This window comes from Nyctereutes procyonoides, unplaced genomic scaffold (assembly GCF_905146905.1).
Source record: "Nyctereutes procyonoides isolate TBG_1078 unplaced genomic scaffold, NYPRO_anot_genome, whole genome shotgun sequence".
Taxonomy (NCBI): Eukaryota; Metazoa; Chordata; class Mammalia; order Carnivora; family Canidae; genus Nyctereutes; species Nyctereutes procyonoides.
Window position 1 is genome coordinate 3,857,178 of NW_026575040.1, and position 15,273 is coordinate 3,872,450.

General features: G+C 38.9%; 1 protein-coding gene across 4 annotated transcripts in view; it reads right to left on the reverse strand.

Moving 5' to 3' along the window:
• NEO1 (neogenin 1) overlaps nt 1–15,273 on the reverse strand; it is a 240,070-nt gene that overhangs the window by 30,143 nt on the left and 194,654 nt on the right. For 3 of the 4 annotated variants that reach the window (XM_055319824.1, XM_055319823.1, XM_055319825.1), the window contains exons 12-18: nt 12,109–12,158; nt 11,047–11,194; nt 6,829–6,939; nt 5,572–5,766; nt 4,336–4,431; nt 1,423–1,646; nt 1,200–1,338 (exon numbers count right to left, since the gene is read on the reverse strand). In XM_055319824.1, the coding sequence (XP_055175799.1) occupies nt 1,200–1,338; nt 1,423–1,646; nt 4,336–4,431; nt 5,572–5,766; nt 6,829–6,939; nt 11,047–11,194; nt 12,109–12,158 (963 nt within the window). The remainder of the gene's footprint in view (nt 1–1,199; nt 1,339–1,422; nt 1,647–4,335; nt 4,432–5,571; nt 5,767–6,828; nt 6,940–11,046; nt 11,195–12,108; nt 12,159–15,273) is intronic. The other variant, XM_055319822.1, reaches the window with a different exon arrangement.

The window sequence follows — 15,273 nt, forward strand, 5'->3', positions numbered from 1 at the left end:
TGAGCAAATTAAGTACATCCTTAAATTTACTCTTCTCTTCCTAAAATACTGAAATTTTCCAAGCACAAAATTGAAGGAAGCCTGGTGAAATGCAGACATCCTAAGGGAATACATAATATCATTTATTAACTAATGGATTGGAATGAAGCAAGAAGATATTCTTAAGTCTAGCAAAGAAAGCAAACTCAAGGTCTATTTAAATTTTTGTGCACTGTTAAGTCTAATCAACTGTGCAAGAGACAAAAAGACATTAGGGCTAGGCCCAGTCTGGAGAGATTTGATAGCTCCATTTTTCCATTATTTATGTATAGGAGAAAAAAGCCATAGACAGAGACTCCCAATGGTTAGACATATCCCTGTGCTAGAAAAGTACAAAAGACAGAAGGGGTAGGCCTACCCTTTTGCCTAAGCAAAAGGCTAACAGAATCTCAAACTTGGATAGCTTGCTCTCCCTTTAATTTGTTTGGTGTCTTTTATCTCTCTTGTTTACTTACAGATAAAATCCCTGAGGCTGCCTCAATAGGAGATTCTACTAGATATTAACTGGTTGTAAGAAGGCTTCTGGGGCAGTTTTGGGGTCCCCTGGTTAAGTTCTGAGGCTCTAGGAAGAATGGCATTGGTAGCTGCTTGGTGAAGAGCAGGTCACCTCATTTTTTCTATCTCAATTTAGCAATAAAGCAGGATTAATGACAGTAATCGTTTACGTCTACACAGTGCTTTATAATTACCATGTGCCTTTTCATCTGCTCATTTTACCCTTAAAATAACCCTGTAAGGTAAGAAAAGCAGATATTATTAACCCTCTTTTACAGATAGAACACATGATAGGCTGGGTGACTGACTTATGACTTACACAGTCAGTATTTGGTTGACCTGGGATTGAACTCAAGTCCCTTGATTCCTAAAATCTAGTATTCTTTGCATTATATTATTCCATTATTTGCTAATGTTCTTGTTCAGTGATGAAGAAAACATACTTCATCAGCTGAAAAGGCAAACACTGAACTCCAGCTATAGTTGCTCACTCTGTTTTGTAAATGGGTTAATTCACACCCTCAATTCTTTCCTTGACAGTAGAAGCAGGTGACAAGAAGTCTCCTGACTTGGAATGTGGCCCAACATTAGCATGGACTTCCACTGACTTTCACATCTTCTATGAGAAGAAATGCCACGTGATATAAGATTCAGACAACACATACCAAATTCAAAGGTTGTCCCATGGGCTGTCATACTCCATGTGCTTGACCTTCGACCTTTGGTCACCATCACAGAGAATTCATATAGTGTATTTGCTTTTAAACCAGTCACCAAATAACTTAAAGTTGTTGCATTTGCATTCTGGAAGCATAAGAACCAAGAACTTTAGAATTGGGAAGTATCGATAAGTTAGCTTTTCTCACCCATAGCCAATGTGACTAGTACCTTGTACTTCGTGTTTGCTGGGATGTTGGTTTTCCATCGGACTGTGTAGTACCGGGAATCTGTGATCTTCTGGTGTTTGGGCAGTGAGTTGTCCGCCCATGTGATTCTTATGGTGTCATGACTCAGAATGGAAGCCTGAACTCCCACAGGTGGCATCATGGGAGTGGGATCTGGCACTGGAGTGTATGGAGCATTAATAACAAATAAATCAACTTCAGAAGTGTCTGGGTAAAAAGTAATTAAAAAAGGGAAGTGGCATTTTAACATAAACAAAAATAAAAGAAAAGGAAAATGCAGGGTAATATAATGGAATGAAAGGTGAGAAATGAAGAAAGAGAAAGAGAATCTGAGTTAATAGATAACCACCATTCATTAAAAAGAATATTTCCATTTGTGTTCTTTCAGGAAAAATTTGCAGGAAAATGTCAAGGGAAATAATTAGCTATACTCTCTACTGTACTCTGTAGGTATATTAACATTTGATATAACCCAGTTATAGATTATATTATCATATTTATACTTGAATTTTCTTTAAATTATTTGAAAATTCTACCTCCTTTCCAAAAAAGGATTGTGAGAAGACACAAACAACTTTTAAAATCAAGGGTGTAATTTCAGAACAACCAACACAAAGCTCATGGTCTGTTCTGATATTTCACTGAATGTGGCTGAATTTTTGGGACATGGCTTATCAATGCAATGTACATGTAAGGGTCCTATTCTTGAGCCTGAGACCTGAATGCCAGCCAATGGCAACTTAGCCTGGCCTTGGTGTTAGGGTTATCTGATACCCACATAGGGTCCGGTTCAGATCTGGTTGGGTCTAAAAGCAGTACAGCAAGATGGCTCACATCCAAATAAAGCAATAGGAACTCAAGGGCATTACTCTTTCAGGGAAAGAGGTAAGCCAACACCATGAAGGAATATCTGCTCTACTTTCTCCAGTAGAATCAGAGAGCAACCCACTTAATGAATCCCAATCAGTTATGGGAAATGACATACTTATGGGTCCAGCCTTCATGAACGTTAGAAATCATAGTACTTATTTGATAGAAAGGAAAGTCTATACTCATGGATGTCCTGAGCTGTATGCAGCAGACAACTCTAAAGCTCAATGTCAAAACAGAGGCTAGAATATGCCCAATGGCACCAAGGCCCATCAGCTCAGAGCAATACAGCAGGACCCATTGGTCTTTATTAACTCTTGGTCAGTTTTCTAAGTACACACACACTGATTTATTTTAAGTTAAGGTTTTAAAATGGGTTTCCCACACAGCTATGGAGACTAGCCCTTCCTATAACTCAAAACCTGAAATGGTATGGACCTTGTTTATGAATAATTGCCAAACTAACATAATAGCCTCCATTTATGTATTTCCTACACAATGAAGACTAAAAGTAACAGAGGAACAGTATACATTATACTCAAGGGCTTTGTCCAATGATCAGGACACAAACCAATTAGTCATAGAAAATGCACCTTCAGGTGCAAAAATCATTAGACTTCTTTGAGAAATTTTTAAAAATTTGTAATAATTCTTGGAAAAGATAACAAGGTTACACGACTTAGGGACATTTCCCTGTATATTTCTAGCCAAATGGCTGTATTTTTAAGTCACATAAGAGGAAGTAATTTCAGAAATTTTTTTTCTATTACAGACTAATTTAAGAAAGTAGCAAACCACTTATTTAAATATATTTTTTTCATTTTACCGCCTCCCCCCTCTTTTTTTGAACTTTCTGGAATACCAAAGCCCTTTGTAAAAGAACTTAAAAACTGTAAGCCCACAACAGAAGACAGGACAGAACTATCAAACATGTAGTGATGATGCTGGTTTTGTTAAGTAAAAGCAATAGAGAAAAACAAGGGACATAGATTATAATTTTTAAAAAGAATAATGTGAAATTTGCACTATTTTATACAAAGTGTCCACAAAACACAGCAAGCAATAGAGAGACACAGTTCTGGAAAACAAATGGAAAATAGCATTTCTGAAGATGATAAATACTTGGGTTTTCAGGACCCTTTAGAAAAATTTACAAATCTAATATATTTATTTCAATAAACTTCCTCATTCAGCTCTACATTAGGTATTTTATCTATAAAAATTTTACATTATATGAATATTCCTTTATTATAAAAAAACCTGAGTATTTTGGTCTCTTTTGTACTAAATGCACAGCTGACCAAATGGATAGTACAACTGACTTTATACTCTTTATATAAATAAATTTGTGAAAAGCAAATAGAAAAACACTTTCCCAATCAACTCAGGTGACTAATAAGGAAATTGTGAGATTCACTGATCATACACATTTACTGAGACCACCAGTAACCTATATAATTTCTCCAGAGATAGGGAGATCTGTTCATTTTTTTTCACTCATTTTAGTTATAACTCACATGACCAAAAGATGAAAATCACTTTTTCTTTTTTTTTTTAAAAGAGAGGGAGCAGAGGGAGGGGCAGAGGGAGAGGGAGAGAGGAAGTCTTAAGCAGGTTCTATGCCCAAAACAGAGCTGGACGCAGGGCTTGATCTCACAACACTGAGATCATTAACTTGAGCCAAATCAGGAGTCAGACACTTAACCGACTAAGCCACCCAGACACCCCCAAAATCACGTACAATTCTCTCACAACTATGGTTTCTAGATCCCAACATATTATAAATATGTGATACATATCTACATGGAGTTATTTATACAACAGTATTGTTAATATTTTCTAAAAAGCAAAATAGAAATTAATGGAAATTTCCACGCTGAAAGCCTACTTTCCTATATGAAACCTGTAGCCTACACTGGCATATACTTTTCCTTCTGCTAATACCTATGGGGCAGACCTCATGTCAAGATTCCATATAAGCTGCTGGAAAAAGTGCTGAAGACTAGAGATGGACAGGATGGCTTACCTGTGTGAGGTCTGGTCACAGCGCTCTCATACAGGGGGATGCCCTCACCCACGTTGTTAAAGGCTTTCAGGGTTATCACATAGTGAGAGCTGGGGTCTGAAGGAAAGAAAAACAATATACTTAGAAACACTTAGAAAACAATTCTCACTCCAGAATTTTAAAAAATTCAAGGGTAATGGTGCATGATCTTAAGTGCAGAGGAAGTCAGGAAAGATTTTAGAAAATTTTGTATGGGATTCCTCCAGAGTGTGGGGAAATATTTAGAGACAGCAGCATATACATATGCTCTCCAGGATCAACTTCGCAGAGTTAGTTCCAGGAGTGAGGTTGGCTGTGCCTGAATCCTCTCTTGGCCTCAACTAACCAACGGTTTAGTGATGCTGCTGTACACTGGAGGGTTTGGATGAGAAGTTAAAGCACATGCTGGCATATACTTTTCCTTTCATTGATACCTGTGGGGGAGACCTCATGCCAACTGAGAGACATTCTACAAAGTATAAGTGCTCTATATTTATCAGAAATGTCACAGTCATAAAATTCAAGTAAAAAACAAGGAACTGTTCCATATTAGAGAAAACTAATGAGACATGACAACTAAATGAAACAGGAGATCTGGACCAGAAAACAATGTTTTTCTTTTGTTATAAAAGACAATGAAACAACTAGTAAAATATAAAGGCTGTAGATACTGAGTGTTAATTTGCTGACTTTCATAACTGTGCTATAGGGATGTTAGAAAATGCCCTCATTTTTAGGAAATACACATTAAAGTATCAGAGGGTGGAAGGGAATCACATCTGTAACTTACTCTCAAATGGTTCAGAGAAACAGTATGTACATACAGGAAGACAGAGAATGATAAAGCACATGTGGTAAAATACTAACTTTTGGTGACTCTTAGTGAAGAATAAATAGGAATTCTTTGTACGATTTTCTTTTTTGTGAGAAAGAGAGAACTCGGGCATATGAGCGGGGATGGGAGGGGCACGGGGAGGAGGAGAGAGAATCTTAAACAGATTCCATGCCCAGAGCAAAGCCTGACTCGGACCTTAATCTCATAACCCTGAAATTATGACCTGAGCCAAAATTAAGAGTTGGATGCTTAAGTGAGCCACCCAAGTGTCCCTCTTTGTACTATTTTTAAAATTTTTCTGTAAAAATAAAATTATCATACAATAAAAAGTTGAAAAGAAAGAAATCCCATGTGCAATTACTTCCTCTACTCAGCATACATACCCAGATTTTCGATGGTGTAATAGCGCTGCTTATAGTCCACTTTGATGGTCTGGGCATGAGGGCTGCCAATGCCATAACCAATGGCATAACCCCTGACCACAATGTTCTGATTCTCTGGAGGAGTCCAGCTTACTACAATGCTTGTGACAAGTGGCCGGACGTGAAGAGAGCTAGGCACTTCAGGAACACGAGTTTCTGGGAAAGAAAGTAGAAAAGCAAGAATTTGAATATTTCACCATCCTTGGGGCATGGTGTTTAGCCTCCTGCCAAGTTATTTGGGGTTAAGATTTTTTTCCATTATGCCCAAGGATTCACAGAGAATCTGTATGTAGGGTAAAGAATGATTACTGGTTTTACTACATTCTAAGAAAAAAGCAAACCCAAATAATCTGAAAGGCAAGACAATACAATACTAATTTGGAAGGGCAGACAAAGAGATCTAAGAACCTTTGCCCACTGGAGAAAAACAAATAGGCTGCCTTTCAATAGTTATTCATTCCTCTTGGTCCCACATCGGAGTACCAGACTCAACTAGGTGGAATGAAAAAGGCCTAACCCCAACTAATTAGAAGCCTGTTGTCAACAGATGATCAAGCATCACATTACAGCAACGGTATCAATTACTTACTCCCCTCAGTAATGTAAGTCAGAAAATAGGAACCTTAGAACCACATATTGATTTAAATGGTGGGAAACTAAGAGGCTTAAAAAAGGTAGCAATTATAGTGTATCTTTCAAATCTGTTACTTCGAGGCATAGCCTGCTGTCTAAATTTTAAAAATTAGTAAACTACGAATGAGAATAAGGACCAAGGTGTTTTGTCCCTCGAGTGCAGCATCTGTGTCTTATCATATGCACACCTATATATACACAGGTACTCACTGAATGAAGAGGTAGAAAAAAGGCAAGGTGTCCAGAACTAAGGGAAAAGGGGAGACTAGCTGAAGAAGGTGGATTGATGAAGGTGGATTGATGTGGCTCGGTGGTAAATTTCAGATCACCCATGTATTCAATGGTCTTGATAAAAAATTAGACTCAAAGCACCTGTACGTTTTTATTTGTTCTGGTTCTGCTTAACGGGACAGGTCTTTAAAGCCACTGGGGGAGGGGAAGTCTAATGACAGCAGTGTGATACATTAAAGTTCACAGATTTAAGTCATATACACCCCCCCAAATCTGTGGCTTTCTAGTTTAACTAATTTGACTATAGTTAGTTAGTACCTAGCTTCTGCCAATCCTATGGATTGTCGTTCTTACCATCTAAGTCACTTTCAAAAGTTTCCGCAGACAGCCAGTCTGTAGCCGGGCCAGTACCATTGACTGTCAGAGCAGCCACTCGGAAATTATACTCAGTCCCCCGATCGAGACCTGAGACCCAAACGACAAAAAGGGGGGAAAAAAAGAAAAAAGACAAGCTGAAATAAGAGATTTGCAAAACAAAACATTAACAACTTCTCATTAAGTTATCTTATCCACCAAGTCAGTACATAGCTACTATCTTGATAAAGTTGCAGTTAGAGCTAATACAGCACGAGCAACACATCACCACAGCACAGAGCAGCGCCTGTATCTCCAGGAGAGGCAGATGCCCACACAGTCAAGAGCAAAACCAATGAGCAGAGTTCCCAGGAGATTACAGATCCTTTTTTTTTAAGAGCTTGAAGGCCCCTCAGGGATCACTTAATGTAATCCCTTCATTTTGTTACTAAGGAAGCTAGGGTTAAAAAGAGGTCGAGGATAATGAAAGAGTCATAGCAAAGAAACAAAGTCAGTTGGTCTCAGAAGACAGCCAAGACCAGAAAAGAATTAATTCCTTCTGGTAAAGATAAAGATATCAGTTATTTCAGTCAGTTTCTAAGCTGGGCCTGCCATCATATCACGATACCATCTTTATCTTGATATTACTTATTTTACATCACTGTGATTATGATGTGAACAAAGAAAAAAAAAAGAAGAGATGTAATTCCTGCTGGGTTACCTCACTCTGTTCTCAGAGCCACCCCATAACAAGAGTAGAACAATTTTAAACACCAAATATGGCCTAGAAATCTATTTCACAACAGCCTACCTGCATAGTATATATAATAACTAAAGGCGATTAAGCCTATTATGCGATTTTTCATAATGACTATCAAAAATAAATTTACCAATATATTGAAGGCAACAAAAATCCACATGCAAAAGTCTACCTTACAAAGTAGGGCAACAGCCAATAATATGGTCAGCTATTCATATAGTCATGCATCCATTTTTTTCTTTTATGCTAAAACACATAACATAAAATTTACCATCTTAACATTTTATTTATTTTATTTTATTTTATTTTTTTAAAGATTTTATTTTTATTTGTTCATGAGAAACATAGAGAGAGAAAGCGAGAGCGGCAGAGGGAAAAGCAGGCTCCATGCAGGGAGCCCGACATGGGATTTGATCCCGGGTCTCCAGGATCAGGACCCGGGCTGAAGGCGGCGCTAAACCGCTGGGCCACCCGGGCTGCCTTTAACAATTTTTTTAGTGTACAGTTCACATGAATCTATCTTTAGAGCACTTAAATACTATATATTACACATTAGATCTTATAAGGTTATGAGAAATGATCCTACCTCCCCATATGAAAATATTGGGATCTCTGGCCAGCAGCATAGTACAGAAATTCTAAAGAGAACCACCGAGAGAGAGAACTTGGCCAGGATGCAGGATGGCTCAGTTAATGAATCCTGTCATATGGTGAGAGGAGAGATGGGAGGTCTTGCTCTCAGCAGACCCCTCCTGAAGCTATCTACCCACAAGAAAGTCACCAGCAAGGCAGAAGGAGAAGCAAAACGGCTGGGCCCGAGTCAGTTTACCTGTCACCTCCCTGCATACACCGAACCAGAACGTGCCAGAGAGGGCTGTGCACATGTTTATAACTGTTAATAGACAAATACGATGGACTACTGGCAAATGTGGCTCAACTGAGGTCCCAAAAGAATTCAACCAATCAGATTACCATTCCCTGCCCTCGGAGGAGAGTTAGGATGTTTAGAAAGCAAGTGAAAGAAGAGAGAGTGTGTGTGCACAGGTGGAGGTGGACGCACGAGTAAAGAGGCTGAGAAGTCCTCTCCCCGCCAGGTAACCTACAGAGTACATAGACTCAAACTAAGGCCCACTATTCTTACTATAAAGATAGGGAAGAATGTGTTAAGTGCTGTAAGTGGCCCAAAGTGAAGAAACAACAATCACTTCCAGCTAACACGGAGTCATAGAATTTGTGGTTCAGGACAGGACCCTGGTCATCCATATTGCTCTCTGATACTTAATAATCTTCAAGTTAATGCTTCAAGAGAGCAAAGATGTCCTTTTTTTGCTCAGCATTGTATACCTAGTGCCAGCCCACGCTAATAAGAGCTTAATAAAGTCCAGTAAACAAATGAATCTAAATATGCTTTTAAATATGCCAATGATAAAATTAAAAAAAATATGCCAATGATTTTCTCCATAATGAAAAAGTCGTTTTTACCATGAAGGCGATTGTTCTGCTTACACATCAAACGTTTCATTGAGAAAATGAATAATCTTTTCATGGTCCAGGACTATATATTTTTTATATTATAGCAACAAGAACAGTACCTGGTATATGGTCAATATCTACTACTAAATATTCAAAATAAAAGCCTTACAGATGAGAAATGTTATCTGTATTTGGGTTCAAATCAGAAACTGGTTTTTAAGAACACCTGAGACTAATTCTACAGTAACATTCCTTTAGTGAGATGTCTCCGCAACACCACCGCAACCATTTACTCCCTGCAGCTTAGAGCTACGGGGTTCATGTGAAGAAACTAAGTGATGGAAAGCTACCCTTGGAGACAAACATTCACCTATATTGAAAGAAGTCAATCCCATCTGTGAGGTGAGGAGTATGAAGAAAAGCTTGCTGGATTACTGGAGTATAAGCTTTCACCGTCCAGTGACTCACCTAATTCCTAGAAACTCATTGCAATTACACTTTTTGACCTCAGATCTTGGTTTTATCAAGAATATGGCCCCTGGAGGCATAGGAAAGTGGTTGATGTCAAACTTCTCTACCCAGGAGGGGGCAAGGTAAGGGAAACTGAGAGCTCCCCAAGGGTGCTGGAATTAATTCTCAGAGCTTAGATAATGTCAGTATCTCCAATTCTTGCAGTTTTCTTCTACCAGTGCTGCTAGAAATCCCCAAAATGGTTTCGTAGGGGCATCTATCTCTAATTTTTGTAAGCACAGTACCAATATCCAAAGATCAAAAAGCATTTCATCTTCTTCCCAAGCTTCTCCTGCAAAGCCAACTGACCACTGCAGAGCTAAGTCTAATCCTCCTACTGAGGGAAGGAAGACAGGGCTATTTGGTCATCTCTAGAGGAAACTCATATTAGAGATCCGGTAAGTCCCATTTTTAGTGCGTATGCTACTTGCTCTGCAGCATATAAAGGGAAAAATACAGAAAAGGAGTTATCCTTGCCAGAATTCCCTAAAACTTTATCATGTAGCAAGTAGTAGCAAGAAAGATTACTCGATTGCTATAGTTATTCACAAATGTTTCAGGCCACATACACATGAGTGGTATCAGTGTTATAAAAAACATTTTGTAGACCTCTCCTACCAGCTAGACAGAGCAGATTTTTGGCCTATATAGCTTTGTGCTATCTTGCTTTGAGATTGCAAAAAAAACCAATACAGACTAAGGGTAGTTCAACTTATTATTTTTTGACTTTACAATGATGCAAAAGCATCATTGTAGAATATGCATACAGTAGAAACTATACTCCAAATTATGAATTGTGATCTTTTCCCAGGCTAGTGATAGGAGGTACAATCCTCTTTTGTGATGCTGGGCAGAGGCAGTTCCTAGTTAGCCTTGGGAATATGAGGGTAAACTCCTTATACACTTAGAACATTCTGGTTTTCACTCTCGGTACAGTATTCAATAAAATACATGAGATGTCCAATAAGCTGTTATAAAACAGGCTTTGTGTTAGATGGTTTTGCCCAACTGTAGGCTGATAAAAATGTTCTGGGCATGTTTAAGGTAGGCTAGGCTAAGCTCTGATATGTGTTGAGTGTATTTTTGAGCTAGGAGATTTCCAAATTTTGATGGGTTTATTGGGACATAACCCCATCCTACGTTGAGGAAGATCTGTGTATGTATGTATGTGTGTGTATGTGTGTGTGTGTGTGTGTGTGTGTGTGTGTGTGTGTGTATATTCAAAAAGGAAAATGTGGAGAATACAGGAAAACACAAGTAAAGAAATAAAACTCAAACCCAATCTCAACACTCAGAGATAAGAGAATCTGTAAGATTGTGTTCCATTATCTTTTATCAAGTCAGAATAACTGAACCACTAGAAGTTCTTTTGAACTGTTTTTACTTTAAGTCAACAGTTCAGAGTAGTCATTAGACTAGTGTAACTCAATGCCTGAGAAAGATCCCACCTCCTACCTTTCACATCCACAGCTTACCTTCAATCAGTTGAGACAGCTGTGTCCCAGGTACCAAGGTCTCAGTGACATCACTCTTTCGGGAGGCCTTTCGGTAGCGAATCTTGTAGCCAATAATCTGACCATTTTGTGTGGCTGGAGGAGGTGGCTGCCAGTGAATCACAATACTCTGGGGAAGACAAGATTATAGGGAAAAGACTGAATATACCAAAAGCTTGGTCCTGTTTTTATAAATTGTTATCCTGAAGTCACTGAAATAAAGGCAGCAGGATCACTCAAAATTACTTTTTAATTTTAAAATCCTCAATGATCAAATGGGAAGATTGTATTTGTAGGCGACATGCACTGGGCCCTTATTTTCCTGTGTATTTAGACATTAGGCAAAAGTTTCAGAAAAGCTTTCATGAGGAAAAATATAGGTCAGAGGCAGCACGGATTAGGAAAGTACACTATGGTCAGGTGTGAGGATCTCCTCTATCTCCATTGTGGAATGACTGAAATTAGACAACTTCTGCCTAAAACTCTTCAAGAAGGGAATCGTTAATTAACAGCTGGTTTTTAATTAAAGGAAAAGGAGTCCCATGGTACTATTTTAAAGGACTGAGTGTCTCAGTTGTCAATGTAGCCCAGAAGGGGCTCTGGGCCTTTGAGAGGCACACTTGCCTTCAGCGTACAGTGTACAGTGAACTTGGCTAGGAGGGAGTTTGAGCCTATGCAACAGCTGATGGATCTAGCTTTGCTTCACAGTGGGCTCATCTCACAGCACTAAGGGGCTATGGTATCATAAACAACTTACTTCTTTCTACCTTATCCCCAATGTTCTGAACTGCTAAGATCTACAATGTCATGATATGCAAAACCACAATGTATCTGCAGAAACTAGAGTAATTCTGGGATCACAGAAACGCAGTAAAGCTACACAGAAAACCCCGGAGTCGGTTTCTGACTCCAGCTTTACTGGCAGGTATAATATCTATGACACCTTATTTCTCTGCTTGATTTTGATATAGAATTTCCCTTTCTATACACCCTTCTGAGGCTTACTAGTATGCCAGTAAAAATGAATAGCAATATAAAGCTTACCTTTGAATTTCTTACTTCTAGGGACAGATTCTGAGGAGCAGCACCAGGTACTGGACAGGCAAAAAAAGAAAAAAAAAAGAATTTTTTAAAAATCACCCACATATCGTCCCATCATGTGATATTCCTAGCCAGACTTCACACAAGTGCGCATCTTGAACGCTAATTATGCAACCCAAAGGTCTAAACCTAGCAGCCAGTGCTCTCATGTTGATAGCAGTATGTGGATAAGGTGTGGCCATATTTGGTTCACTTAAAAAAAAAATGAGGCACATTCTTATAAAGGCACCCATACCCAAGTCAGATTTCACCTTTAGGAAGTCAGATACTTCATTCAAGGATAGGACAGTGACTCTAAACTTCTCTAGACCCCAGATACATTCTGAACCTTCAATGTATTCTTTTGATGGCATATCTTTATCTTGGGGAGGAGCCACAAATTTTCCGGAAACAAACCTAATGTATACGGCAAGTAAGTGTACTGGATAACACTGTTATGAGTACAAAATACGAGGTACATAAATCAGTGAGCTCTGAATTCTTGTGGGATTCCTAAACTGATTTTGAAGGCAATTCCCAAGTAGAATAAAGAGGTATTTACAATGACAGATTCAGTAAAGGGACCATCTGGCTTCCCAAGGCAACTTTTATAGCGGGGAACACTCATTTTGATATGAGAAGTTGGGATTATTGGTTAAATAGCTGCATAAATTTAGTTTCTCACAAATGAGAACACAAGACAGGGCTATCTAAAATTTTATGATCTACACACCTCTTTGTAGTAACTATAGTAAGCAAAAAGAATTTAAGTAAATCTGATTATTTCCCTCTCTACTCACAAAATGTTGGCTTTAACTCTTTTCTCCTAATTCACTCATGGAAACTTCTCTCTCCCTTTCTCTCACATTTGGTGCTCAGATATATGACTAAGTGCCCACTGTGCTATATGCTTCTGGCAGCACGGATTAGGAAAGTACACTATGGTCAGGTGTGTATGGCAGAGACTATATCTTGTTCAATGTTGCATCTTGTGCTAACAAAGTTTATTAGGCCTGAACCCTGAGATTCAGGCACAGAGGATATGGAGTAGGATTTAAAACAATCGTGTTTTGATAAAAACCTATGAATGGTTCCAATCATCTCCTTGTTAAGAACCTTTGACTTAGTTGCAGAGGCAGCCAACATAGGCTGTTGCTGGTTTCTCCATCTTCTTCATCATCATAGCTAAGATTTGCTGCATGCTCCTATATGGCAGGTATCCAATCCTTACAACCATTCCATGGGTGTTTCACTCCTTTAAAAAATTTTTTTAGTTCATTTATATTTTTTAATTTAAATTCAATTAGCCAACATATAGTACATTATTAGTTTCAGATGTAGAGTTCAGTAATTCATCAGTTGCATATTACACCACGTGGTCATCACATCACGTGCCCTCCTTGATGCTCATCACTCAGTTACCCCCTCTTCCACCCACCTCCCTGCCAGCAACCCGCAGTTGTTTCTTTTTTTTTTTTATAAATTAATTTTTATTGGTGTTCAATTTACCAACATACAGAATAACACCCAGTGCTCATCCCGTCAAGTGTACCCCTCAGTGCCCGTCACCCATTCACCCCCACCCCCCTCCCTCCTCCCCCTCCACCACCCCTAGTTCATTTCCCAGAGTTAGAAGTCTTTATGTTCTGTCTCCCTTTCTGATATTTCTCACACATTTCTTCTCCCTTCCCTTATATTCCCTTTCACTATTATTCATATTCCCCAAATGAATGAGAACATACACTGTTTGTCCTTCTCCGGTTACTGTGGCCAAGTTCAAAAAGGATGTTGCCTGAGTTCTTCTCTGGGATTTTGATGGAATCTTGTCTCACATTTAGATCTTTCATCCATTTTGAGTTTATCTTTGTGTATGGTGCATGAGAGTGGTCCAGTTTCATTCTTCTGCATGTGGATGTCCAATTTTCCCAGCACCATTTATTGAAGAGACTGTCTTTCTTCTAGTGGATCGTCTTTCCTCCTTTATCGTATATTAGTTGAGCATAAAGTTCAGGGTCCACTTCTGGGTTCTCTGTTCTGTTCCATTGATCTATATGTCTGTTTTTGTGCCAGTACCACACTGTCTTGATGAACACAGCTTTGTAGTACAACCTGAAATCTGGCATTGTGATGCCCCCAGATATGGTTTTCTTTTTTTAAAATTCCCCTGGCTGTTTGGGGTCTTTTCTGATTCCACACAAATCTTAAAATAATTTGTTCTAAGTCTCTGAAGAAAGTCCATGGTATTTTGATAGGGATTGCATTATACGTGTAAATTGCCCTGGGTAACATTGACATTTTCACAATATTAATTCTGCCAATCCATGAGCATGGAATATTTTTCCATCTCTTTGTGTCTTCCTCAATTTCTTTCAGAAGTGTTCTGTAGTTTTTAGGGTATATTTTGAGAACCATTTGAATGGTAAATGGTTCTCCAACCTTTTATTTTCAGGTTGTAGGTGTCCTTCTGTCTAAAATGAGTCTCTTGTAGACAGCAAATAGATGGGTCCTGTTTTTTTATCCAGTCTGAAACTCTGCGCCTTTTGATGGGGTCATTAAGCCCATTCACGTTCAGAGTTACTTGAACTTCTTCTTAAAGGGGAGTTTTAAGAGTCCCCCTTAAAATTTCTTGCAGAGCTGGTTTGGAGGTCACATATTCTTTCAGTTCCTGCCTGTCTTGGAAGCTCTTTATCTCTCCTTCCATTTTGAATGAGAGCCTTGCTGGATAAAGTATTCTTGGTTGCATGTTCTTCTCATTTAGGACCCTGAATATATCCTGCCAGCCCTTTCTGGCCTGCCAGGTCTCTGTGGAGAGGTCTGCTGTTACCCTAATATTCCTCCCCATGAAAGTCAGGGACTTCTTGTCTCTTGCTGCTTTAAGGATCTTCTCTTTATCTTTGGAATTTGCAAGCTTCACTATTAGATGTCGAGGTGTTGAACGGTTTTTATTGATTTTAGGGGGGGAATCTCTCTATTTCCTGGATCTGAATGCCAGTTTCCCTTCCCAGATTGGGAAAGTTTTCAGCTAGGATTTGTTCAAATACATATTCTGGCCCTCTGTCCCTTTCGGCGCCCTCGGGAACCCCAATTAAACGTAGGTTTTTCTTCCTTAGAGTGTCGTTCATTTCCCTT